This window comes from Canis lupus, chromosome 20 (genome assembly GCF_048164855.1).
Source record: "Canis lupus baileyi chromosome 20, mCanLup2.hap1, whole genome shotgun sequence".
Taxonomy (NCBI): domain Eukaryota; kingdom Metazoa; phylum Chordata; class Mammalia; order Carnivora; family Canidae; genus Canis; species Canis lupus.
This window is the reverse complement of record NC_132857.1, coordinates 43196181-43224107: the sequence shown is the minus strand read 5'-3', so window position 1 is coordinate 43224107 and position 27927 is coordinate 43196181. Positions and strand designations below refer to the sequence as shown.

Genomic DNA, 27927 nt, shown 5'->3' with positions numbered 1-27927 from the left:
AGTACTTTTTCTATGAAAATGATTAAACCAACCCATAATTTTTAGTTTCCTGTTTCTTTGGAAATGACAGCATTCCTTAGTGCCTTAAAAACTTTTTAGAAGGTATACTGCTCTAAACACGTTTCCATTATGCACAGAGTGCATTTCCTCTTTGCTGTCTTGCCTCAGCAACTTAACACAGGTAGACTCCTATTTATAATACTCAGTGATATATAATGAGGCCACTGCAGTATTCCCTGATGCACAAGGATTGGGATGTTGTCAGAATGAAGAGTACCGTGTCCTGTGCCAGTTCTTTTGTGTAGGAAAGGGACTTTGACTCTAAACCAGACACATCCTGCGTCCTGTTTGTTGATAAGGAGATGGTCAGTAATAATAAAGTACAAATAAAACAACAATGTTATCATTTTAGAGGAAGAGATAGCTATATGGCCGTAGGGAATGAAGGAAGGCCTTAATAAAGATACAATAAATAAAGAATAAAAGGAGCAATAATCCGGGCAGCCCTGGTGGCGCAGTGGTTTAGCACCGCCTGCAGCCCAGGGTGTGATCCTGGAAACCCGGGATCGAGTCCCACGTCGAGCTCCCTGCATGGAGCCTACTTCTCCCTCTGCCTATGTCTCTGCCTCTCTCTCTCTCTCTCTCTCTCTCATAAATAAAAAAATAAAAAATAAATCTTAAAAAAATTTTTTTAAAAGGAGCAATAATCCACTTGAAAAGGAAGAGTTGTATAAGGTTTTTGAGGTAGTAGGAATGGTTAAGTTTGGAATCACAGGTGAAGAGATTTGCCTTAGAGAAAAGAAGAAATACCTCTCTTGTTACAAAGGGAAAGAAAATGAGGATGAGTGAAAGTAACAAAAGCTAAAAATTTTCAGATGATGAATTCTCTTTTCTCTGTGCAGTGGGACATTTGAAAGCCAATAAGCATGGGTTCTGATATGGAGGAAAATATTTAAAGGTTGAAGTTGTTTTTGTAGTTTGCTAGGGGAAATACAGCAATAATAAGAGCTAACCTTTTTACAATGCATACTATGGTCCAAGCACTACTACATGCATATTTTATGCACTAAGTCATTTAACTCTCATCACTACTCCTTGAGGAATAGGTACTGTTTGCCCCTTTTAAAGATGGAGAAACTAAAACACAGAGTTTGACTGACTTGGCCAAGGATTCAGATTGAAAATGATAGAGGCAGGATTTGAACCCAGATAGTCTGGCTCCAAAATACATGTACTTGGCCATCACTGCAGTAGGATAACTGAATAAATTTAATATCTGTTAGTGACCCTGGGTTTAAGGTGGTGTCTTTTTCTTATTAGTGATTTTTAAGCATCCTTGTGCAAGCATGGAGAATATTTAGAATTTAAAATTTTATATGTTCTATGTGTTATGATTTTTAACACCCAAATAAGATTTATTCATGCTTATGCTATGATAATATAAATTTGATCACTTTATTGACATGGCCAGTAGGTAAAGTTTAGAAAGAAACTGAAATTTTTTTTAAACTTGAATTTAATTTTAAAAGAATTAGATGAACTGAGGGGATCCCTGGGTGGCTCAGTGGTTTAGCACCTGCTTTCGACCCAGGACATGATTCTGGAGTCCCAGGATTGAGTTCCACATTAGGCTCCCTGTACAGAGCCTGCTTCTCCCTCTGCCTGTGTCTTTGCCCCTCTCTCTATCTCTCTCTCTCTCTCTCATGCGCGCGCACGTTCTCTCTCTGTCTCTCATGAATAAATAAAGAAAATCTTAAAAAAACAGAAGTGCTAGATTTCTATCTACAGATATATTCATAAGAGAATAAAAGTTGTAGTATACAAAATCAGTATACAGATACCTATTGCATTCCTATACACTAATAATGAAGCAGCAGAACGTGAAATTAAGAAAACAGTTCCATTTACAATTGTACCAAAAACAATAAAATATCTAGGAATAAACTTAACCAAAGAGGTGAAAGACTTGTATTCTGAAAACTATAAAACATTGATAAAAGAAATTCAAGATACAAAAAACTGAAAGACCTTTCAAGCTCATGGGTTGGAAGAACAAATATTGTTAAAATTCCTAACTACTCAAATCCACGGATCCAATGCAATCCCTATCAAAATGCTAACAGCATTTTCCACAGAGCTAGACCAAACATACCCAAAATTTGTCTGAATAGCCAAAGCAGTCTTGAAAAAGAAAAACAAAGCTGGAGGTATCACAATTCCAGATTTCAATTTATGTTACAAAGCATCAGTAATCAAGACAGTATAGTACTGGCACAAAAATAGACACATAAATGGAATAGAACAGAAAACCCAGAATAAACTCACAATTATATGGTCAGTTAATCTTCCACAAAGGAGGAACCATAACAATATATTTCTAGATATATCTCCTGAGGCCAGGGAAAGAAAGGGAAAAATAAACTATTGGGACTACATCAAAATAAAAAGCTTCCACACAGCGAAGGAAACCATAAGCAAAACTCAAAGACAACTAACAGAATGGGAGAAGATATTTGTAAGTGACATATCCAATAAAGGGTTAGTATCCAAAATATATGAAGAACTGATACAGCTCAATACCCAAAAAACAAACAATCCTATTTAAAAATGGGCAGAAGACATGAACAGACATTTCTCCAAAGAAGATGTATAGATGACTAATAGACACATGAAAAGATGCTCAACATCACTCATCATCAGGGAAATGCTCCTGTCAGAATGGCTAAAATCAAGAACACAAGAAACAACAACTGTTGGTGAAGATGTGAAGAAAAAGGACCCCTCTTGCACTGTTGGTGGGAATACAAAGTAGTACAGCCACTTTGGAAAACAGTATGGAGTTTTGTCTAAAAAAAAATAAAAATAGAATTCCCTATGATCCAATAATCACACTACTGCGTATTTACTCAAAAAATGCAGAAATACTAATTCAAAGGGATACATGCACCCATATGTTTATTGCAGCATTGTCTCCGGTAGTCAGATTATGGAAGTAGCCCAAGTAGTTCATCAGTAAATTAATAAAGAAGATGTGGTACACACATACACACACGAATGTTATTCAAACATAAAAAGAGTGAAATGTTGCCATTTGCAGTGATATGGATGGAGCTAGAGAGTATAATCCTAAGCAATATAAATCAGTGAGAGAAAGACAAATACCATATGATCTCACTCATATGTGGAATTTAAGAAACAAAACAAGCAAAAGAAAAGAGACCGAGAGAAACCAAGAAAGAGACTCTTAACTATGTAGAGAACAAACTGATGGTTACAAGAGGGGAGGTGGGTGTGGGGTATGGAGAACATATAGGGAATAAGGATTGAGAGGTATGTTTATCATGATGAAAACAAAAATTAAGTGAAATGAGAAAAAAAACATATCTAGAAATAAGAAAGTAACACTTCCAGTAGTTCCCCTAAACCTTCTTTGGAAGTGAAACTATTATTTTCTATGGGAAAATTTTGTCATGGGGCTCAGTGAAATTGTGCAACATACTAACATTATAGTATGGAACTTCCATTCTTCTTCTGAAGGAGGTCTGCTGGATTTGAAAATATTTACTACCAGATTTGAAAATACTTCTTGGGCTGATAATACGGTTTCTAAATTAAGAACCATGGGCAGGGGCAGCCCAGGTGGCTCAGCGGTTTAGCGCCACCTTCAGCCCAGGGCGTGACCCTGGGGACTCAGGATCAAGTCCCACATCGGGCTCCCCGCATAGGGCCTGCTTCTCCCTCTGCCGGTGTCTCTGCCTCTCTCTCTCTCTCTCTCTGTCTGTCTCTCATGAATAAATAAATAAAATCTTAAAAAAAAAAAAAAAAAAAGAAAGAACCATGGGCAAGGGGGAAGGGATTACAGAAGACAAATTCTTAGCCTTTCTTTTGTGAGGGTGGGTGGGAGGTGAATAAGCAATGCATATTCTCTTTTACTTTTGCACTTTCCTTTCCTCTTATAAGATCATTTTAAAGGATAAAAGATAGGTCAACTATCACAGATAAATTAGTAGAAGCAGTATAAGGTGAACAAGATAAATGTATAAAAATGAGAAGCAGAGAGGATATTGATTGGGAATGGACAGATAAAATGTGATATATCCATACAATGGAATGTTACTTGGCAATAGAATGAAATTAGGTACTGATACATGTCATAATATGGATTGAAAACATTTGCTAAGGCACCTGGGTGGCTTAGTGATTGAATGCCTACCTTTGGCTCAGGTCATGATCCTGCAGACCTGGGATTGATTCCCACATCAGGCTCCTCGCAGGGAGCCTGCTTCTCCCTCTGCCTGTATCTCTGCCTCTCTCTGTGTGTGTCTCTCATGAATAAATAAATTAAAATCTTTTTTAAAAATTCTCCTAAACTTGCTAAATTAAAAAATATTGCTAATAAAGAGCCAGTCACAAAAGATTACATTATATTATTCATTTTATGTGAAATGTCCAAAATAGTCCAATTCATAAAGACAGAAAGTAGATTAGTGTTTATCTAGAGCAAGGGGTGAAACAGAGTCCAGGGTGGGGATACAATGGCTAAAAGGTAGAGTTTCTTTTTAGAATAATGCAAATATCCTAAAACTATGGTGATGGATGCACAACTCTGAATATACTAAAAGCCATTGAACTGTATGTACACTGTAAATTGGCAAATTTAATGGTCTATGAATTATATCTCAAGAAAGGTATTGTATTTGGGGGGGGGGGTTGTGTTTGTTTCTGTAAAGAACCCAGCTTCTTTTGTCTTTCTGCTTTGGCTATGGTAGTTCACTGAGTGTTCTTGATGGCTTCAATAGTAGCCCCAAGTGGCTTCTGCAGTTCCTTAGATTAAATATAGACCATAATGTCCAAAGCAAGACAAAGCTTTCCAAAGAGTCCCTTGTCAGGATTTTGTTAGAAGGCTCCTACAGACTTCTTCCATTTCTTATTAGTCAGAATCACTTGCATGAAGAATAGAAGTGCTAGGTTTGCTTAGATCAATCACAATTCACCATGTGTTGATTAAAAAGGGCCTGAAGACCTTTCCTTAAAGCCCATTGGCCATCCCATATGTAAATAACACTGCATTTGCTCTGGAGCCTAAGAACTTCAAATTTAAGGAGGAGCTTCTTGTTTGTTCATACTCCCTCAACTGGAATTTGTGGCAGCTAAACAAACAAACAAACAAACAAACAAACAAACAAAAAATCATTCCAATAGTTATTAAAATGGTAAGGAAGATTTCAGGCAAAATCATTGCAAAGAAGTCAACTCCTTTACAGTTGTAGAGAGAAATCACTCAACTCTGAATACAACAAGAACCAGTGGAGGTTTATAGTCAGTCACTGAGCAGGATTGGGGGTAGAGGGATTAGTGGATACAAAATTACTAAAAGGAGACATTAAGGGCAGGAGGATTCTTGCTCAAGGAAGACCAAGGACTTAGACATTGTAAGTAGTGGGTGAGGAACTTGATCAGATACCAAGTGTTGATCAGGTAGCAAAGGTACAGGCTTTCTTGATAAACGGACTCTGCAGGATTCTTGCTGAGACTGAGCTGTGTAGGCCTGGCCAGGACACGCTGAAGCCTCGTCAAGAGGGCCTGGGAAAACCATTTAAACTAATTAAAGGGAACAAACTAACTGAACCAAACTAATGTTTGATCAAGGAGAGAGTCTGTGTCATAGTGCACGTTTGATTTTTTTTTCATTCATTATTTCTCCCTTCTATCATTTGATTAAAAGCTGACAATTTAATATCAAGTAAGTTTCATCAGGCTTTTTTTTTTTTAAGATTTTATTTATTTATTTATTCATGAGAGACACAGAGAGAGGCAGAGACACAGGCAGAGGGAGAAGCAGGCTCCCTGCAGGGAGCTCGATGCAGAACTTGATCCCAGGACCCCAGGATCAAGTCCTGAGTCCCTGAGGTGTCCCTCATCAGGTCTTTAATGCAGTTTAGGTTTTTCTTAGTAAGCACTTTTACTTCGAAAAGCATGATATATACCTATTCACTAAAAAAAATTTTAAGAAATTTTAGCACATATTCCCTTCATTTCTGTATTTCTTTAAATGAGATGTAGTGTGTAGTCTTTGTTATGTAATTTAGAGCTTGAACAGACACATTATTAACAGTCTGTTTCAATAAAATACAATTGTGAGCACAAAAATTTTTTCAACTTCTACAAAACCTGAACTAGCATAACCAAAATGCTGATCAGGACCTGCCATTCCAACTTAATTTGTACTTAAGATAGTTTGAAAGCAAATCCTGCTCAGGTAGCTTAAAATATGACAATGCAGTGACGGTACTAATTAGAATAAAATTAGCATGCTTGAATAGTACATTTTAAAATGCACTCTTTCCCCCCCCCCCCAGGACTATTATGTTTTTTTTCTTTTTCTTTTTATAAATTTTTTATTGGTGTTCAATTTGCCAACATATAGAATAACACCCAGTGCTCATCCTGTCAAGCGCCCACCTCAGTGCCCGTCACCCAGTCACCCCCACCCCCTGCCCACCTCCCCTTCCACCACCCCTAGTTTGTTTCCAAGAGTTAGGAGTCTTTCATGTTCTGTCTCCCTTTCTGATATTTCCACTCATTTTTTCTCTTTTCCCCTTTATTCCCTTTCACTATTTTTTATATTCCCCAAATGAATGAGACCATATAATGCTTGTCCTTCTCCGATTGACTTACTTCACTCAGCATAATACCCTCCAGTTCCATCCACATCGAAGCAAATGGTGGGTATTTGTCGTTTCTAATGGCTGAGTAATATTCCATTGTATACATAAACCACATCTTCTTTATCCATTCATCTTTCGATGGACACCGAGGCTCCTTCCACAGTTTGGCTCTTGTTGACATTGCTGCTATAAACATCGGGGTGCAGGTGTCCCGGCATTTCACTGCATCTGTATTTTCGGGGTAAATCCCCAGCAGTGCAATTGCTGGGTCGTAGGGCAGGTCTATTTTTAACTCTTTGAGGAACCTCCACACAGTTTTCCAGAGTGGCTGCACCAGTTCACATTCCTACCAACAGTGCAAGAGGGTTCCTCTTTCTCCACATCCTCTCCAACATTTGTTGTTTCCTGCCTTGTTAATTTTCCCCATTCTCACTGGTGTGTGGTGGTATCTCATTGTGGCTTTGATTTGTATTTCCCTGATGGCAAGTGATGCAGAGCATTTTCTCATGTGCATGTTGGCCATGTCTATGTCTTCCTCTGTGAGATTTCTCTTCATGTCTTTTGCCCATTTCATGATTAGATTGTTTCTTTGCTGTTGAGTTTAATAAGTTCTTTATAGATCTTGGATACTAGCCCTTTATCTGATAGGTCATTTGCAAATATCTTCTCCCATTCTGTAGGTTGTCTTTTAGTTTTGTTGACGGTATCTTTTGCTTTGCAAAAGCTTCTTATCTTTATGAAGTCCCAATAGTTCATTTTTGCTTTTGTTTCTCTTGCCTTCATGGATTTGCAATCCCATTCTAAGAACCTAAGAAAAATCCTAAAGTTTATTTGTTACCTGGATATTTTGGTTCTCATTCTCATAGGAAGCAAGGTCACAATGATCATTAAGTTACCAGGCTAGTCCCAAGAGAGTGTTTAGTGCATTATATAATTGAACTTTATAATGTTAATATTAACCATAAGCCTTTCTAAATCAGTGATTAGAAAGAGTGGGGAACAGGAGGTTTGGGCTTTGGCATCAGCAGTTCTGTTTGTAATGAGGAAGGGATGGTATCAGTGGAGGGGACTCTGGCAGAAATAGCTTGCCACTCATCTGAGACTTGGGGTACAGTGATTGTATAATTTGAGTCTGCAATGGATGGTCAATAAATGTACCTTAAAAATACTCCAGCTTGACATGTGTTTTTTGAAAGACTTATCACAGTAAATACAGCTCTTTAGTCAAACGAGCGGTTTATTAAAGTGGTTCAGTTACCATAGCAACATATCTGGAATTTATAGTTTCTTATTTTGAGAGGACTTCATTTCACTTTCCGAGGCATTGAAATCCAAGGCTAAAGTTCTTAATGGCCTCCAGTTTCACTGTATGATGAATTTCTATTGTTTGGAAAATTTATACATACAAAATATAACTTGCAAAATAGTCATGACTTCATAGTCATGTGCATTAATTTTAAATAGGTATTTTTCAATTTGGAAATACCTTTCTTTAAATCTTTTTTATTATTAGCAAAGCTAAATATGATCATAGTTTAATGAGGAAAAACAGCTATTTCAAAAAATAAATATTCTCAAGTTATTCCCCAGAGGCAACCACTTTCTGTTCTGTTAGCTGTTTTATTTTGTTTTTTAGTATTTACTTCAAATCCCTCAGCAACATGTTTATATTGCTTCTTGGTTTGTATTACTGCTTGCTTTGTGATTTTAGCTGTCATCAATTATTTGAGTCTCTGCATCCTTGAAAATGGCTTTATTCTACATTTATAATTGATTTTTAATTTGGCTTGGTATAAATTCTTAGAAATAATTTTCTCTCAGAATTACTAGTACTGATGTTGAGTAATTCAGTGCACTTCAGAGCTTTTATTCTATTTTAATTCTTTTCCTCCACTCCCTGGAAGCTTATAGAATTATTTCTTTGTCCCCAGTGTTCTAAAATTTCATGATGATGGACCTTGCAATCCCATTTTCTGGGTCCATTTTCATCCATTGTGAGGGATCCTCAGAGGACCTATTCCATTTTCCACTTTGGAAACTCAAGCTCTTAAGTTCTGTAAAACTTTTTCTGTTTCTCTGTTTATTTTCTTTCCTATTTTCTCTGTTGTTTCTAGAAATTTTATTATTCCAAAACATTGCCCTTTTGGTTTGGCCCTCTAATTTTCATATACTTTTATATTTACCCTATTATTTTTCACCTACTTCCCAGAAGACTTTTTCAGCTTCACAACCTGTGAATTTTTAATTTCTGTTATTAAACTTTTAATTTCCAAGAGTACTTCCCTCTCCTTCCCCCTTAATCATTTCTTTTTTGAGCATCCTATTGTTTTATAAATATAATCTCTTCTAGTTACACTGACTAGAAACTCTATACATGGATATGGCTTAGAATATGGCCTTCAGTAAAGGGTGATCTGACTGGATGTCTTGTTGAGGAACTCTCAATATCAGAATCTTTAGTCTTTTCTCCTTGGGTTGTCTGATTCCCTAGAAAGCAATCATTTTATATGATTCTTCTCTCCTGTGTAGAAGGCATAAGCCTCTTTATCTTTTGGGGGATATGGGAGGATAAGAAGACTGAGGGAGAAGGCAGACCTCAGCATTTATTATGTAACTTTTATTTAATTCCTATGATTTTTGTAGGATAGCCTACCATCAATGGATGATTCCTTTATCAAGATACCTTCTGTTTTACCCTCTCCAGAAAATAAATCTTTCTTTTTGCCAGGGTAGGTTGGAGAAGTACTCTGTTGTGTGGAGTAGGTGCAGAAAGGATATAGATCAGTGTTACACATAATCAGCTACTTAAATATTCTTTTGACCAATCCTCCTGTTGTCGCCACACCCCCAACCTCACTTCCCCTTGCACCATTTCCTAAGCCTTTTTATGTTACTGTATTCTAAACCACAGGCTTCTCAACTTTCCATATTGTCACCTTAGGAGCTGTTAGGTTGGCAAATCATTTACTAAACTAAATTTTCATTTCCAAAGTTTTATTTTTGTTTTTTCTTTAACATTTATTTATATGAGAGAGAGAAGCTGCATGAGTGGAGGGGAGTGGTAGATGGAGAGAATCTCAGGCAGATTCCCCATTGAACGTAGAGCCCTACACAGGTCTCGATCTCACAACTCTGAGATCATGACGTGAGCAGAAATCAAGAGTTGGCCGCTTAACCGAATGAACCACCCAGGTACCCCTAGTTTCCAAAGTTTTGTTGCTAATGATCCCTCTGCAGTTCTCTTTGTCAGTGTACACTTTGCTATCTTTTAAATACAGCATTGAGAGGGAGTCTAGGTTCAAATGTATTCAATTGCTCTCTTTTCCCTAAATTTCTGAGTAGCTATTTTTTAAGTTACAAGTTATAAGTAGTTATTTTTTAAGACTATATTCATGTTTTAGATTTAATTGATGCTTTAAATTTAATTCCTATTTAATTCACCTCATAGTCTTACTCTTAATAGGTAACTTGTCCTCAAGTTAACTAAGAAAAGTCTTTTTATTCTGAGCTTTCTTGATTTTTTTCCTTTTTACCACATTTTCTCTTTTCTACCTCTCCTTTCTTCATAAGTCCCCCTGTGCTCTCAAACCTCCCTCCTATTAGCTTCATCCCATCACTCCAGTCTCGTCTACAAACGTCTCCATCCTGGAGACAAGCTAAATTCCCTCATTTTCCATTTCTCTTAGCCTGTCTACATTTTAAATGGCCTGTTTTTAAATGTACTGAAGTTTTTTAGTTTAAAAAAAAAAATGAATGAGAGGTGCCTGGGTGGCTCAGTGGTTGGGCGTCTGCATTTGGCTCAGGTTGTGATCCCAGAGCTCAGATATGATCTCGGTCATATCCAGAGAGCAGGAGCCTGCTTCTCCCTCTGCCTATGTCTCTCTCTCTCTCTCTCTCTGTCTCTCTGTCTCTCATGAATAAATAAATAAAATAAAATCTTTTTAAAAAATGAATCAATCAATTTTCCTTAATCCTTAGGCTCTGGTCTCAGCTTTCTTATTTTTTAGTTTTCTCTTTCAAAAAAATGCTATTCATCATTTCCTCCTTAACCCTATTCCACTTAGTCTTTTATATGAGCTTTTTTGAAAATTACCTTCTAAACAAAACCACCAACCCCTTTTTTGGCCACAGCCTCCTATTTTCCATTGAAACTTTATCTTCAAAAAAAAAAAAAAAAAAGGAAAGAAACTTTGTCTTCTCATTCTTGTTGTGGAATGAGAAGTTTCTTTACTTCCCAAGTTGTTGGATTTTTTTGTCTTTGTTTTCCCTCTCTTGTGTCTCTTTTTCCAGTTTCCCCTTAGATGTGAACCTGTATTTCCATAGGCTACCTAGAGAACAGAGCAGTTGAAAGGTCATAGAAATTTTTGACTTTTAAAAAGTTTTTCTTGCTTTGTGAAAATAAAGTGATATGATTTTTTAATAAAAAATTATATACTGTTAATAAAGTTTAACTTTTAATATTTAGGCAGGTGCCGTAAAGGACTATATTAAGATGATGCTTCAGAATGATTCACTTAAATTTCTGGTTTTTGCTCATCATTTAAGCATGCTCCAAGCTTGTACAGAAGCAGTCATAGAAAGCAAGGTATGTTATCACTTTTCTATAAAATTCTTTCTAGAATGGAGATTTTTAATACACTAAACATCAATTGTAGTCTTGTAATTGAGGGGTTTTTATGGCCTTGCTTAAATGATACATTAATTATTATTAGATTTTTCTTATAAATTATACTAACATTATATTACTATTATGTTAATGATATACATTAAACTCTTTCTTTTATTCCAGACTTATAATTTTCCACTGATGTAATTTTCTGGATTGATTAAAATATGCTGACTTGATAGGCTATATTGTGAAATCCATTATTGTTATTGGATATACCATTTGAGACTGATGTAGGCAGTTAAAAATTAAAATTTTTCTTTACCTGCAAGGCAGCAGCCTTAGAATATGGATAATGTCGAGGGGAAACAGAATGAATTCATCCAGTTTTAGTACTCAGCTGCTGTTACACCTTTTAAACTTCCAGATAGCATACTCTGTAGAGTATGATTTAGAATAAGATATAATACAGATGAGTTTGAAACATATGGGCCAGGTACAGTCTCATACGTTTCTCAGGTAAGCTCCCCAAACCTATTGGCCTTACTTCATTTTCTTAGGTTCACCTAATTCCCCAACAGTCTTATCTGTGACAGCATCTGCGATTTTTTCTTTTTAGAGTTTAAATCTGTCCTCTCTCTTTATGTGCTGAGGGCTTTTAGAGATGCTCAGGAACAACCAGAAGGAATTTCCTGACAGATTATGTGAGCTTAATATACATGTAGCAGTAAAACCACTTGTCTGTGTAGATAGATTTTTAAATGAAGGAATTAAGCTGTGTTTTTTAAAACTTTGTGTATATTTTTTGAGTGTTTGCCAGTATGTTTATTAACATTGCCCAAGAAGTAATTCTAGTGTTTCCTTCATACAAAGATTTATGATAATATAATACAATAAAGTACTATCCATGAAAAGATGCTCTCACATTGATTATCATATCATATCTTTAAAATGACTTTTGAGGAAGAGTTAAGTAACCTTAGAAATATTTTTTAAATGGTTGGGCAATAAAATTAGATTCATAATATTTTCTTACTCTGATTCCATTAAACTTAAAACTTTAAAACTACCAGGATCTATTCTAAGTATAGCAGTCTCTTCTCCCCGCTTCTGCTTTGCTGATGTGTTTAGAATCCCATTTAACATCACTAACAGTTAAAAATGGTAGGCAGCCATGGGTTGGAAGTGAATTTCTCCCAATCTCCCTAGCCTGATAATGTGTGTTTTCTTTAGAAAGACTGTTGGAAGAATTTATAAGCTTCCTTATTGGATATTAAATGGATCAATGATCAATGTATATCTGTCTGTGAAGACATAGAAAGTTAATATGGGACATTCTATTTAATGATTAACTTGACTATTTCCTTATGAAAGTGAATATTTGTCTGTCTCACCTATATAAGGCTACGTTTTCCATAGAAGTCCATATATAAATGAGACTTTGAAATTCAAGACTCATAGTGAATTTTAGAAAGTTGAGTAATGAGTTCTTTTTAGCTGCCCTAACACACACTGATTGTTCTCTTTTCCTAACCCGAATCATTCCTAGAAGACAGCACTGTTCAGCTTAGCACTTAATGTTTTCCTACTTTTTTAGAAATGTGTGTGAATGTCTTGATTTCCCCAACTCAATGGGAGTGACCTTATCACTTATTTCTGTTAAGTTGAGGAATGAAAAAAAAAAAAGAATTCGAATGGTATACTAAAAAAGATCTTTTCCCAGTTAATATTGGGATATTTCAGAAGTAAATGCACTACACTTCATGAATCCTTAATAATGTGGGTAGAATCCTCTTTTCTCCCTTTTCCCCTGTTTGGCTTTATTTTTACTTTGGAATCAGTGAATCTGTAACTTTAAAGTTAGCATGTGAATTTACACAGAATTTTACTAAAGATATTAGCTTAATTCAGTGATGATTTATGGAGCCTCTGTTTTATACAAGGTATCAAACTTGGCATTGATGGTATGAGGATGAATTAGACATAGAGCCTATCCTCAAGTAGATTAAAAGATTTAAAAATATGGAATTGTTATAAGAAGCTGTTGAGAAATTTGGTTAAGATACTTCTTATATAACATTTACTAACCTTTTATCTTAACCCATTTCTGTATTGATATGTGAGCATAAAAATAAGGTATTAAATACATAAAATGAGTTGGGTGGATAGGGATTTGTGCTAATTTTGCCATTTCCCTTGTTGATACTAGACTCGCTACATTAGGATAGACGGAAGTGTTCCATCTTCAGAAAGAATACATCTAGTTAATCAGTTTCAGAAGGATCCCGATACTCGTGTGGCTATCCTAAGCATTCAGGCTGCTGGCCAGGTAAGAAATTTCTGGTGTGAACTTAATAATGAAATATCATTAAGATAATAAAAAGATCATTAACTATAATTATAACTTTATATCAAGATAAAGGTGTAATAAGTATTCTACTTTGGAGAGTGCTAGAAAGCATAATAGAAGGAGACCTCAACACATCTGACTCAAATCTTCCTAAATTTTCAAGGAAAGAATTTCCTAGATGAGTGTAGTTAATTTGATTGTAATACTTTTGCATGACCTTTTTTCTTACTTTGCATTTGCATACAATTTTCCTTTCATTTCTTATAGCACTTACCTTATTTGATTGGTTTTACTAGAACCTATGAGGAAAGGTAGCCTGAGGGAAGAGAACTCTTCCGTCTGAGAACTTTTTATGCAGCACGCCAGGCTTGACCCTTAGGATTGGGTTTGGCTGCAAGTATGTGAAAACCCAAATTAGGGGCCCCTTGGTGGCTCAGTGGGTTAAACATCTGCCTTCGGATCAGGTCATGATCCCAGTGTCCTGGAATTGAGCCCCGCATCCCATCGGGCTCCCTGCTCAGCAGGGAGCCTGCTTATCCCCCTCCCTCTGCTACTCCCCCTGCTTGTGCTCTCTCTCTCTTTTCCAAAAAGAAAAAAGAAAAAAAAAAAAGAAAAAGAAAAGAAAACCCAAATTAAGAATGACTCAAATTCACAAAGTTTTATTCTTTCATGTAGACCTTCCCAGGTGCGCATGGTAGTTCCACAAGATCCTTAGGACATAAGCCTCTCCTGGCTTTCTGCTTTACCATTCCAAGCAGGTATCTCTAATTTAAGAGAGCTGCTAGAGTTCCTCCATCATATTTGCAATCTAGGCTGCCAACTGGAGAAAGGAATGCTTCATCTCATTCACCTGCAGGTTGCCCCATGGTTACAACTAACCTCAAGGGAAGCTGGGGAAAGTAGCCTTTATTTTGTCTAGTCACATTAAAACTCAGGTGTTATGTTACAAAGAAAACAGAGCTGACTAGCTGTTATGAAAGACAATACCAGTCTCTGCCACACTATGTAAGGGAGATTCTTCTGGACTTTTTTCTACTAACATTCTACAGTATTTTGATATAAATGTCTAAGCCAGGGTATTTAACATAGGGAAAAATTATTGAACATATTGCTGTGCATCCAACCTGGTATATAGCGTATCTGGCATCTTCTGTAGACACTGGAATCTGAACCAGAGCCAAAGATTGGTTTTAGCCAGCTAATTGATGTCTATAAAATTATATAAAGAAAATAGCTCTATGATGAAAAAGAAGTTCTAGAACTCACCAGGAGTTATAACCAAAAGGAGGGTTGTCTCAACATTTCCCTCATGTTGGATTAAACCTCTAAGTAGTCTGAGTATTATATCTGTTAAAATAATCCAGCCAGAGAGAATATCTCAAAAAGAACTTAAAATTAGAAATGGAGTACTCATAGCATGGGAGAAGAAAAGCAGAAGGAAGCCAGGCAGGAGGATCTAGGGGTGGCTTGATAAAAGACTTTCTGAAATTAAAATTGTATAGGCCACCCATATTTTTTTCAAGACTGTATTCCCAAAGACCTGGTATAATTCAAAACTCATATACTTGAACAGTAGTATGTTCATAGGAATAAAGGAAAGTACAAAAGACTTTGTTCTTGGGGCTGTGAATCTTCCATTGTAGTTTAGTAGTATCTTAGAGGCATGTGGGTCTTGCCAGCCTATTTCCCTACTTTATTCTTATATGGTTATATGATGCTTCTAACACACTTAAAGGTGTTCATCCCTCTTTAAATACTACTTCTTATTTTCCAGCATCATCTCTAATATTTTGTGGTATTTCCTGTCCTAAATAACAGCACAGTTGAGTTTGATGGTGGCTGGGTTCACCATGTTTCTATCACTTCTAACTTGTGTTCCAAAGTGATGGATCTTTAGTGAATTTTTCAGCCTGAGAACTAATGCCACCATTTAATGAATGCTAGTATGATATTGTTATGTGATATAAAAATATTTTAGGTTAAGGTTATATCAAAATAACAGCATGCAAGTCACAAAGGTCATTCACTGAAAGAAGTTTCAGTGCATGTGAACAACAGCATGGATTAGATTGATTCTCTCAAAGGATGGTAGGTATTTCTTTCAACCACATAACATCATTTACTACTATGTGGCAATGGCTTAAGCATGGTTCGCATTTCACCCAGCCTTTAAACTTCAAAATCATGCTGTTTTGGACACATTCTTAGTTTGAGATTTGCATTATTTTTCATATGGTGATTATAAGACAAGACTTAGTTAATACTTATTAATGACATTATTTCAAACTCATGTAAAATGCAATTGCTGCAGAAGAAATTCGGTTGTGTTATATATATTGAAATATAAGCCAGTAAACTTAAAGGTGTTTGAGATGTAACATGAGAAATTTCATAGGAAGAGAACAGTGTGACTGGAGACATTATTTTCTTGCTTTATAGAACAACACTATGAATTAAATGAATAGAGCAAGTCATTGCTGACTGCCTAGTTGCTATGGATACCATGTGTTGGAAATTATATTCTCATTTATAATGCATTTTATTAGATTTTCCAGTGGTAATGTGAATCCAGTCCTGATCAGAGGATAAAGTGATTTTGTTTATATATATATATATATATATATATATATATATATATATCTCCATCAAACTGACTTGAAATATTGAAATACCTTTTAAATATGTTTTTTGTAGTTTACCTGGCCATTTGCAATAAGCAGTCTTCATTTGCCTTTCATGAATTAAATTTTCTTAATTTGACTTAAAACAAAAGACTGATTTGTTTTTAAGTCCTTCAGCTTTCTCTTGTTCATTTAACATGATCAGGAAGACTTTATTATATCTGGCTCTATGTTACATTCTGTTTATTTGAATCTCAATTTCTTTTCTTTATTTTGCTTAGGGTTTGACATTTACTGCTGCAACTTATGTTGTATTTGCTGAGCTGTATTGGGACCCTGGACATATAAAACAAGCAGAAGACCGTGCTCACCGAATTGGACAGTGCAGCTCTGTGAATATTCACTACCTTGTTGCAAATGGGACTCTAGACACCCTTATGTGGGGGATGTTGAATCGAAAGGTAAAGCTTGAATTCAAACCAAGTTACCAACTTACTCATTATGCAGAGCCTACATAAATTAAGAGGCTGAGTTGTAATGTTTTCAGGCAAAGGATATCCAAGCACACTAAGATAGTGATGCTGATAGGGACCAATGTTAAAAAAGTCATCAGTTGGTAGTATCATACCTATCCTCTATAATAAGGGAGAGATATGAATTTATGTATGTTCTTACTATATTTTGAGGTCTTCATCTACCATTTTAGAGGGCAGAAGAGGATGAGGTAGCAAGGAACCATAACACTGTCAAACTCCAAGTCCTTTTTTTTTTTTTTAGATTTTATTTATTTATTCATGAGAGACACACACAAAGAGAGAAAGAGACAGACAGACAGACACGGGCAGAGGGAGAAGCAGGTTCCATGCAGGGAGCCTAATGTGGGACTCCATCCCAGGACTCCAGGATCATGCCCTGGGCCAAAGGCAGGTGCTAAATCACTAAGCCACCTAGGGATCCCTCCAAGTCCTTTTTGTAAGGTAAAAATAAATTCTTACTCAGACGGATTGAGTTCCCTGCTAATTTTGGACAGAGGACAGCCTGTACCAGGACTCCAGAAAGGGTATGAGGGACACTCCTTGCTCTATCCACTCAACTGTCTCTTCTCCCGAACTTGGGGGGTATTTATAGAAAGGATTTGACTAATTATTAGAGGTTGTTTTTCAAGCACTGAGTATAAAGTTTCAAAATGGCCAGTCATGTGGGTTCAATTTCAGAGTTTATAAATATTAGAATAAAAGTTTTTATAAGAAAAGCGAATAGTATAACTTCTCTAGTTAGACATTTTCCTCATTAAGTATAGGAATCGTCGATTTGGTAATTTGGTTGTGATTTTGAAAAATTTTATTACCAAAGTCCATGATAGGTTGAAACACTAAGAGTTTCTTTTGTGAATTGTTCATGGTTTAAGTGCAAAATAAAATCACTGCTTAGTAATTGTCAGCTGTGAGAGAACTTTAGTAAAATTCATCTGCTTCTTCATCTTACAGACACAAGTCACAGGGAGCACACTGAATGGTAGGAAGGAACAGCTTCAGGCTGAGGAAGGTGATAAGGAAAAATGGGATTTCCTGCAGTTCGCTGAAGCTTGGATTCCGAGTGAAAGCTGCGAAGAGCTCAAGAATGAAATTTTGTTCACTCATGTAAGATTATATGACAAACTCTTTTTTTTTATTTTTTAATATCCTAAAACTATATCATTTATTTTTAATTTTTTATAAGATTGTATTTACTTATTTGATACAGAGAGAGAGCTCAAGCAGGGGGAGGGACAGGCAGAGGGAGAGGAAGAAGCAGGCTCCCTGTAGGGCAGGGAACCCAATGCGGGCTCAATGGGATCATGACCTGAGCCTAAGGCAGGTGTTTAACTGACTGAGCCACCCAGGTGCCCCTATCATTTATTTTTTAAAATAGCAAATTTAAATTGTTTATCTTGTTGAAAGGAGCTCCACATACAGCTGGAAAATCTCTTAGAACCGCAAGATGACACTGAGAGGAGGCTGCACCAGTGGCTTTGTATCTTCCAACAGTCACATGCCATGCTCACTATTGTCCTTAGAAAAGCAAGCTCAGTAGAATCAAGCCTTCAGAAGAAAATGTAGGTGGCTATATTTATGATCCAGAGGACAGGGAAAAATGTTACATTGGCCACAAAGTGTAACACAGACAGGTCACAGACTCTGTAAAGATATTTGTATTACAATTTCCACAGTATATAAGAATTAATACAAGTTAGTAAAACACAAACAAGCCACCAGGAAAATAAGCCAAGAATGTGAGCATTAGAGGACACCTGAATAGCCAATAAGCACAGAAAGAAGCTCTATCTCACCAAGATAAGGCAAACTGTAAAGGCAGGTTTTTCCCTTGACAATTATTAAGTAATCTGTAGCGTGGTGCTTTGAGATTATGTGGCTGTCCTGTTTCCAAAACCTTTCATCTCGTGGTCTTAGCATTCACTATGATCTTTGTCTGAATCAGTTTTGAGATAGTGGTTTTTATAATTTTATCTTTGCTTCTGTATTTATTAGCTGGCATTCTTCTGTAAAGATGAACTTTATTTTTCCTCATTTAAGAAAAATATCACTAGAACTTGAGGATGCAGTTACTATTAATGTGTGCTATTTTTGCACGCATACATACATTTTTGCATGGCTAGATTAATATGTATGTGTGCATTTTTAGTTCATAAATTCACTCTAACTCTCCAGTTCACATCCAGGACCACCAGGTTCTTTTTTACCTTCTCTACATATCTCTGCGAGTGTAAGTATTTATGTTTCCCTTATCCAACAATAAGAACTCTGGTTCCTGACATCATCATCGTATTTGCTCGGTAGCTTTGTCCTTCCAACATGCAAAATACTTTTAAAATAACTACACTAATACCATACTTTACACCTACTAGACTGGCAACATTGAAAATACATGACATACCAAAAATGTTAGGAACATTTTATATACCAAACCCTAATAAACTGCTGGGGAGGAGTATAAATTGTTGTTAACTCCTTGGAAGAACAATTAGGCAATATCCGGTAAAGTTGGAAATGCCCTCCAACCAAATCGTTCCATTTCTAAAAATATCTTCTTACCCATGGGTATAAGGATACATGTACAGGATATTTATTGAATCAGTTTATGGAATGCTATATTGGAAACAACCAAAATACTTATCAGTAGGAAAATGACTAATACTTAAATTATCTTAAGATACCATTTAGAAGTTAACATGATTGGATAGATTTATATGTTTTAACATGACCAGATTTTGAAAACATAAAATTATTTTTTAAATGCATAGCACATACATACAAATAATATTAGGTATTTACGAATATATATGTATATTTAATCAAATATATAAACATAGATTGGAAGAAAACATATTACACTTGTAATACTGATTTTATCTAGAAGGATGGGTAAAAAATGTAATAGCAACTTCAATAGAAATATTTTATTTTAAAAAAGAAGAAGAATTACAGTATTTGTAAATTTTGAATGGTGAGTATGTCTCTGTATAATTACAAATACTGTCACAGGCCATATATAATCTAAGAAATTATACATTAGGAAAGTTTATAGTCATCCAGACTGGTTTTTTCTTCTAGCCCTTTTGGTACAATATGGTGTGAGAGAGAGAGTTTAATGGTGTTTTGTCTTGTTTTGTTTTGTTTTGTTTTTGAGTATAGTTGACACACAATGTTGTTAGTTTGGATATATAAGATAGTGATTTGAAAAGTTTATGCATTATACTGTGTTCTCCACAATGTAGCTATTATCTGTCCCCATGTATTTCTATTACAGTGTCACTGACTATATATGCTTTATGCTGTACCTTTTATTCTTGTGACTTATTCCATATAGGGGAATTTAATTTTAATTTTTGAAAAAAATTGATCAGATATTATAGGAATACAATTAAGGTCTGCAAAGTTTAGTTCCATAAGAAGAAACCATGTTTTTATGTGTAATGTTACTAAATTTTTTATGTCTCTTATTTTGAGAGCAGGTACTTTTTTAGAATGATGGTTACTAGAATGGCATTCTGTCAAAAATTGCTAAAAAAAAATAGATGGACTACTATTAAGACTTTTTTCCTTTGTTTAAAAAACTACTTTCCTTTTGGTAGTGTTTATATATTTTGGTCTATAAAAAAAACCAATAGATGTTTTTAAAATATGTAACTAAAACTATGATTTGTAGCTGCTCATTCTCTAAAAGTTCTTAACTGTTGAATTAGGTTTAAGGCTTCATTTTTAAGATGAGTATTAAGAATTTGAAATGCATCTTCCTACAAATATATATATTTATTGTTTTTAAGTGTGTCTGAAGAAAAATATATATCTTTGTACAAAGTTTTAAAAAAATCACCCAATCATCTTTACCAAATCTTTCTTTGCCAAGTGAGGTGTTTTTTTTTTTCACAGTTTAGTGTTATTTCACATAGACTTTTCAATGCATATCTTTTTTTTTTACCAGAAAATATTTATTTTTTCATTTTTACTGAGGTAAAATACAGCATAATAGTTCAATATTGTATACATTACAAAGTGATTACCACAGTAAGTCTTGTTACCCATGGTCACCATTCAGTTAACCCCCTTCACCTATTTTAGCCATGCACCCTCTCCCTTCCCCTTCTTTTTTTTTTTTTTTAAAGATTTTATTTATTTATTCATAGACAGAGAGAGAGACAGAGAGAGGCAGAGACACAGGCAGAGGGAGAAGCAGGCTCCATGCAGGGAGCCCGATGTGGGACTCGAGTCCGGGTCTCCAGGATCACACCCCAGGCTGCAGGCGGCACCAAACTGCTGCGCCACCGGGGCTGCCCTCCCTTCCCCTTCTGACAACCACCAGTGTGTTCTTTGCATCTATGAGCTTGGTTTATTTTACTTTAATTTGTATTTTTATAGACTCCACATTTAAGTAAAATCATACGATATTTGTCTTTCTCTGCCCAAATTATTTCACTTAGCATAATACCCTCAAGGTCCATTCATGTTGCAAATGGCAAGAGTTCCTTTTTGTTATAGCTGAGTAGTAGTAAACTGTGTATACACACACACACCATTTTCTTTATACATCCATTCATCAGTGGATATTTGGGTTGCTTCTAGATCTTGGCTATTAGCTATGGTAAATAATGTTGCAAGGAATATACGGGGAGGGGGGGCATATATCTTCTCAAATTAGTGGTTTTGTTTCCTTGGATAAATACCTAAAAGTGGAATAGTTGAATCATATTGTAGTTCTATTTTTAATTTTTTGAGGATCCTCCATACTGTTTTCCATAGTGGCTCCACCAATTTACATTCCTACCAACAGTACACATCCGTTCCCTTTTTGCATATCCTCACCAAGACTTATTGTTTCTTATCTTTCTGATAATAGCCATTCTAACTGGTGTGAGGTGATATCTCATAGTGATTTCAATTGGTATTTCCCTGATAATTAGTGATATGGAACATCTTGTTATTTGCCTCCTGGCCATCTATATGTCTTCTTTTTTTTTTTTTCCATCTGTATGTCTTCTTTGGAAACATGTCTCTCTAAATTTCCTGCCCATTTTTTAATTAAATTGTTCGCTTTTCTGCTATTGGTTGAGTTCTTTATATATTTTTGATATTAACCCCTTATCAGGTATATGATTTACAAATATATTCTCCTATTCAGTAGATTGCCTTTTCATTTTGTTGATGGTTTCCTTCAATGTGGAAAAGCTTTTCAGTTTAGTGTAGCACTGCTTATTTATTTTTGGGTTTTGTTGCCTTTGCTTTGGAGTCAGATCCAAAAATTCCATTCCATTCCCTGACCAGTGTCAAGGAGCTTAGTGCTTATGTTTTCTTACAGTTTTATGGTTTTAGGTTTTACACGCAAATCTTTAATCAATTTTGAGTTAATTTGTATATGGTGTAAAATAGTAGTCTAGTTTCATTCTTTCATATGTGGTTATACAGTTCTCCTAACACCATTTTTTGAAGATACTGTTCTCTCCCCATAGCATGTGCTTAGCTTCTTTGTCAAAAATTAGTTGACCATAGATGTGTGCGTTTATTTATGTGCTCTCTATTCCATTGATCTATGTGTCTGTTTTTATGCCCATATCATACTGTCTTGATTACTATAGTTGTATACTATAGTCTGAAATTAAGGTGCCTGATACCTCCACCTTTGTTCTTCTATCTCAAGATGGCTTTAATTATTCGATGTCTTTTGTAATTCCATACAAATGTTAGGATTATTTATTCTGATTCTGTGAAAAATACCATTGGGACTTGATATGGATGCATTAGACCTCTAGACTGCTTTGATTAATATAGAATTTTTTTAATCTTTATTTTTTTAAGATTTTATTTATTTATTCATGATAGACAGAGAGAGAGAGAGAGAAAGAGAGAGAGGCAGAGACACAGGCAGAGGGAGAAGCAGGCTCCATGCAGGGAGCCCGACGTAGAACTCGACCCCGGGTCTCCAGGATCGCGCCCTGGGCCGAAGGCAGGTGCTAAACCGCTGAGCTACCCAGGGATCCCTAGACTTTTTTTTTTTTTTTTAAGATTTTATTTATTTATTTATTTATGAGAGACACAGAGAGAGAGGCAGAGACATAGGCAGAGGGAGAAGCAGGCTCCCTACAAGGAGCCTGATGCAGGACTCGATCCCAGATCCCAGGACCACACCCTGAGCCAAAGGCAGACACTCAATTGCTGAGTCACCAGGCATCCATCCCTAATATAGACTTTTTAACTATATTAACCTTTCAGTCCATGAGCACAGAATATCTTCCAATTTATTTGTGTCTTCTTCAGCTTCTTTTATCAGTGTCTTAAGAGTTTTCAAGTGTACAGGCCTTTCCTGTCCATGGACAAATGTATTTGTAAGTATTTTATTATACTTGATGCAATTGTAAAGGGGATTTTTTTCTTATTTTCTCTTTCTGATAGTTCATTAGTAATGGATAGAAATGCAATGTTTATGTATATTAATTTTGCATTTTACTACTTTACTGAATTCACTTATTCTAACCATTTTTTAATGGACTCTGGGGTTTTATATGTATAGTATGTCATCTACAAATAGTGACAATTTTATTTCTTCCTTTGTGATTTAGATGAGTTACTTATTTTTCTTGTCTGATGGCTGCAGCTAGAAATTATACTATGTTGAATAAAGTGGTGAGAATGGGCATTCTTGTCTTGTTCCTACTCTGACAAGGAAGAACTTTCAGCTTTTCCCCTATTGAGTATGATGTTATCTGTGGGTTTGCCATATATGGCCTTTATTATATTGAGGTACTTTCCCTTTGTTGAGAGATTTTATCATAAATAAATATTAGATTTTGTCAAATGCTTTTTTCTACATCAATTGAGATTATTTTTATCATTGTTTTGTTAATGTAGTCTAGTGATTGATTTGTGGATGTTGAACCATTCCTACATCCCTGAAATAAATCCTACTTGATCATTGTGTATTAACCTTTTAGTGTATTATTGAAATCTGTTTGCTAATATTTTAATGAGGAATTTTTTGTCTATTCTTGAAGGATATTGGCCTGTAATTTTCTTTTTCTGTGGTGTACTTATCTGGTTTTGGTATCAGGGTAATGCTGGCCTCATAAAATGAGTTTGGGAGCATCTCTTTCTCTTCAGTTTTTGGAACCTTGACAAGCATGTTCTTAAATCTTCTTGAATGTTTGGTAGAATTTACCAGTGAAACCATCTCTTCCTAGACTTTGTTGAAATTTTGTAATTTCTGATTCAATCACTTCATTATTAGTCATTGGTCTATTCAGATTTTCTATTTCTTCATGATTCAATCTTAGAAGATTGTATGTTTCTAGGAATTTATCCACTTCCTGTAGGCTGTACAATTTATTGGCCTATAATTATTCATAGTAGTCTCTTATCATTTGTATTTCTCTGGTAATAGTTGTGACTTCTGTTACATTTCTGATTTTATTTGAGCCCTTTCTCTTTTTCTTGAGTCTAACTAGAGCTTTCTCAATTTTATATACCTTTTCATTGGTATATACAGCTCTTTGTTTCATTGATCTTTTCTTTTTTTTTTTTTTTAAGTCTCTATTTCATTTATTTCACTCTGATCTTTATTATTTCCTTACTTCCTTTGGGCTTTGCTTATTCTTCTTTTTCTAGTTCCTGTAGATATCCCTTCAATTGTTTGAGATTTTTCTTTCTTTTTTTTTTTTTTTGGTAGGCCTGTATTGCTGTGACCTCCCCTCTTAGCACCTCCTATGCTATATTCTATAGATTTTGTTGAATTTATAAATATATTGCCATAGAGATATGTCATATTTCTGTTTTCATTGTCTCATGGTACTTTTTTATTTCCCCTTGATTTCTTTATTGGCCCTTGGTTGTTTAGTAGCATGTTGTTTAATATCCACCCACTTGTGATTTTATCCAGTTTTCTTGTTATAATTTATTTCTAGTTTCATACCAATTTGGTTGGAAAAGATGTTTGGTATGAGTCAGCCTTCTTAATTTATTTAGGCCTGTCTTGTGTCCTAACATGTGATCTATCCTGGAGAGTATTCCATGTATACTTAAGAAGAATGTGTATTCTGCTGCTTTTGGATGGAATATTCTATATATATATGTATAAATCTTTTAAGACCATCTGATCTGTGGTGCCTGGATGGCTCAGTCGGTTAAGCATCCATCTCTTGATTTTGGCACAGGTCATGATCTCATGTTGGGGTCTGTCCGAGTGTGGAGCCTGTTTGAGATTTTCTCTCTTACTCTCCCTCTCCCACCCCCCCTACTTGCACTTTCTCCCATTGTGTCTCTCAAGAAAAATAAATAAATAAATAAATACATACATACATACATACATACATACATACCACATGATCTAGTGGCATTTAAGGCTAGCTTTCCTTTATTGGTTTCCTGTCTAGATGATCTATCCAATTATATAAGTGTGGTATTAAAGTCTCCTACTATTATTGTATTGCTGTCAATTTCTTCCTTTAGGTTTATTAATTAGAAATGGTTTTATATATTTTAGCCCTCCTTTGTTGGGTGCATAAATATTCACAAATGTTATATCTTCTTGGAGGATTGACCCCTTTATCATTATGTAATACCTTTCTTTTTCTTTTATTACAATCTTTATTTTAAAGTTCATTTTGTCTGATATGAGTGTAGCTAGAGCAACATTCTTTTAGTTTCCATATCTATGGAATATATTTTTATTTTCCTTCACCTCCAGCTGTGTGTGTCCTTAGATCTGTGCAGTGAGTCTCTTATATGCAACGTATATATGGATCTTGTTTTTTCATCCATTCAGCCACTCCGTGTCTTTTGGCTGGAGAATTTAGTCTATTTATTTATAGTAATTATAGTAATTATTGGTAATTACTATTATTAATAAGTATGTACTTATTGCCATTTTGTTCATTCTTTTCTGACTTTTAACATAGTTCTTCTCTTTTCCTTTCTTCTTCTCTTGCTCCCTTCCCTTACGGTTTGATGACTTTCTTTAATGTTGTGTTTAGATACCTTTCTCATTATCTTTTTTGTACCCACTATAGGTTCTTGCTTTGTGATTACCATGTGGGTTATATATAACAGCAAATATTTATATGGCAGTCGATTTTAAGTCGATAGCAATTTAAGTTTGAATGCATTTTAAAAATTCTACATTTTTCATGTAGAATGTTTTTTGTTTTTTATATGTTTACATCTTTCTTTTTTGTGTATCCCACAACTAATTATCATAGTTAGAGTTTATTTTACTATTTTTGTCTTTAAACCTTCATGCTAGCTTTATAAGGGATTAATATAATAAGGGGTTACTATATATTTGTCTTTCTAGTGAGATTTTTACTTCATATGTTTTTTTCATTACTATTTAATGCCTTTTCTTTTCATCTTAAGGAATTCCCTTTAACTTTTTTTTATAAGACCTGTTTAGTGGTGATGAACTCCCCTAGCTTTTGCTTTTCTGAAAAATTCTTTATTTCTCCTTCAGTTCCGAATAATAGCCTTGTTGAATAGAGTATTCTTGGTTAGAAGTGTTTTCCTTTCTGGACTTTGAATATATTGTGTCACTCCTTTCTGGCCAGCAAAGCTTCAGCTGAGAAATTAGCTCATAGTCTGATGGGGGTTCCCTTGTATGTGACAAGTGTTCTCCTGCTGCTTTTTGTTTTTTAAGAGAGGGAGAGGGGAGGGACAGAGGAAGAGGGAGAGCAAGAATCTTAAGCAGGCTTCACTTGGGGCTCGATCTCAAAACCCTGACATCATGACTTGAGCCAAAATCAAGAGTTAGATACTTAACCAACTGAGCCTCCCAGGCTACCCCTCTTACTGCTTTTTAAGATTCTCTCTTCAACATTAATTTTTGACATTTTAATTATACTGTGTCTTGGTGTGTTTCTTTGGATTCCACTTACTTGGAACTCTCTTTGCTTCCTGGACATGGATTTTCTATTTTCTCTCTCACATTAGGGACATTTCCAGCTATTATTTCTTCAAGAAAGTTTTCTGCCCCTTTCCCTCTTCTTTTTGTGGGACTCCTGTAATGCAAACATTATTCCCCTAGAGTTGTACCGTGAGTCCCTTAGACTATAGTCAGTTTTTTAAAATTCTTTTTTATTATTGCTCCTCTGTTTGGGTGAGCTCCACTCCCCTGGTTTAGGTTGCTATTTTGTTCCTCTGCATCATCTAGTCTGTTTTTGAACCCCTTTCATGTATTTTCAGTTCAGTTATTTTTTTTTTCAGTTCACTTATTGTATTCTTCCTTCTGTGACTTCTGTTTGATACGTTCTTCTATTTTCCATCTCTTTTTTTGAAATTATCTCTCTGCTCATCCATTCTTCTCCTAAGTTTGGCAAGCATCTTTACAACCATTACTTTGAACTTTCTATAGGTAAATTACTTATATCCATTTCATTAAGATTTTTTTTTTCTGGAGTTTTCTCTTGTTCTTTCATTTGGCACATATTCCTCCATTTCCTCATTTTGCTTTTCTTTCTTTGTTTCTCTGTATATCAGGTGTAACAGCTTCCTCAGAGTCTTGGAGGACTTGCCTTTTGTAGATAATGAACTTTGTTGTTCAGTCTTGCCCTAGTGTTTGGCTTTCTCTTGTACCCTTGTGATTATCTAAGCAGCCTGAATTATTCTTGATGGGTCCTACTTTTGATGGTGTGTTAAGCCCTGTCAGTGTTTGAAAGGGAAAGACCTTAGTCAGCACCTAATTTCAAGCTGAGCGAAAGCCAGACCCTCAGGCAGCTGATTTTTAAAGTTGCAAATATATATATATATGGTCCTATGGGAATGCATTCATAACTGCTGCTGGCTTCCCAACCAGGTGATTTGGAGGTGTACCCTGGTGGCAGCTGCACACTGGGGCTCCAGACAAGTGGATAAGCTCCTTACTGGGGGATGCCAGCGAGTTTTAGGGAGGCCAAGGGAGAGCAAAGCTGGTGTCTCTCAGCCTACATTCCCTGATAGTTCCTTTGTTGCCTCTAGTTGTGTGGTGAACTGAGAGTCTGTTCCTCAGGCTAAAGCTCTAGGACATGTAACAAGGCCTCTTTCATAGGAGGCCTGGGATTTGTTTCAGTGCACTTTTTGAGCTATCTCCTGGTATTAATCATCTGCAAAGAACCCTCTTTCTGATTGTTTTAGTCTCATGGGGCCCAGCAACACAGGCCACCCTGGC

At 35.5% G+C, this 27927-nt stretch overlaps 1 protein-coding gene across 5 annotated transcripts in view; it reads left to right on the top strand.

Moving 5' to 3' along the window:
* The window catches only part of ZRANB3 (zinc finger RANBP2-type containing 3), a 299997-nt gene that overhangs the window by 229926 nt on the left and 42144 nt on the right, over positions 1–27927 (top strand). For all 5 annotated transcript variants that reach the window (XM_072789025.1, XM_072789026.1, XM_072789023.1 and 2 more), the window contains 4 exons: positions 11134–11253; positions 13484–13603; positions 16527–16706; positions 17733–17885. In XM_072789025.1, the coding sequence (XP_072645126.1) occupies positions 11134–11253; positions 13484–13603; positions 16527–16706; positions 17733–17885 (573 nt within the window). The remainder of the gene's footprint in view (positions 1–11133; positions 11254–13483; positions 13604–16526; positions 16707–17732; positions 17886–27927) is intronic.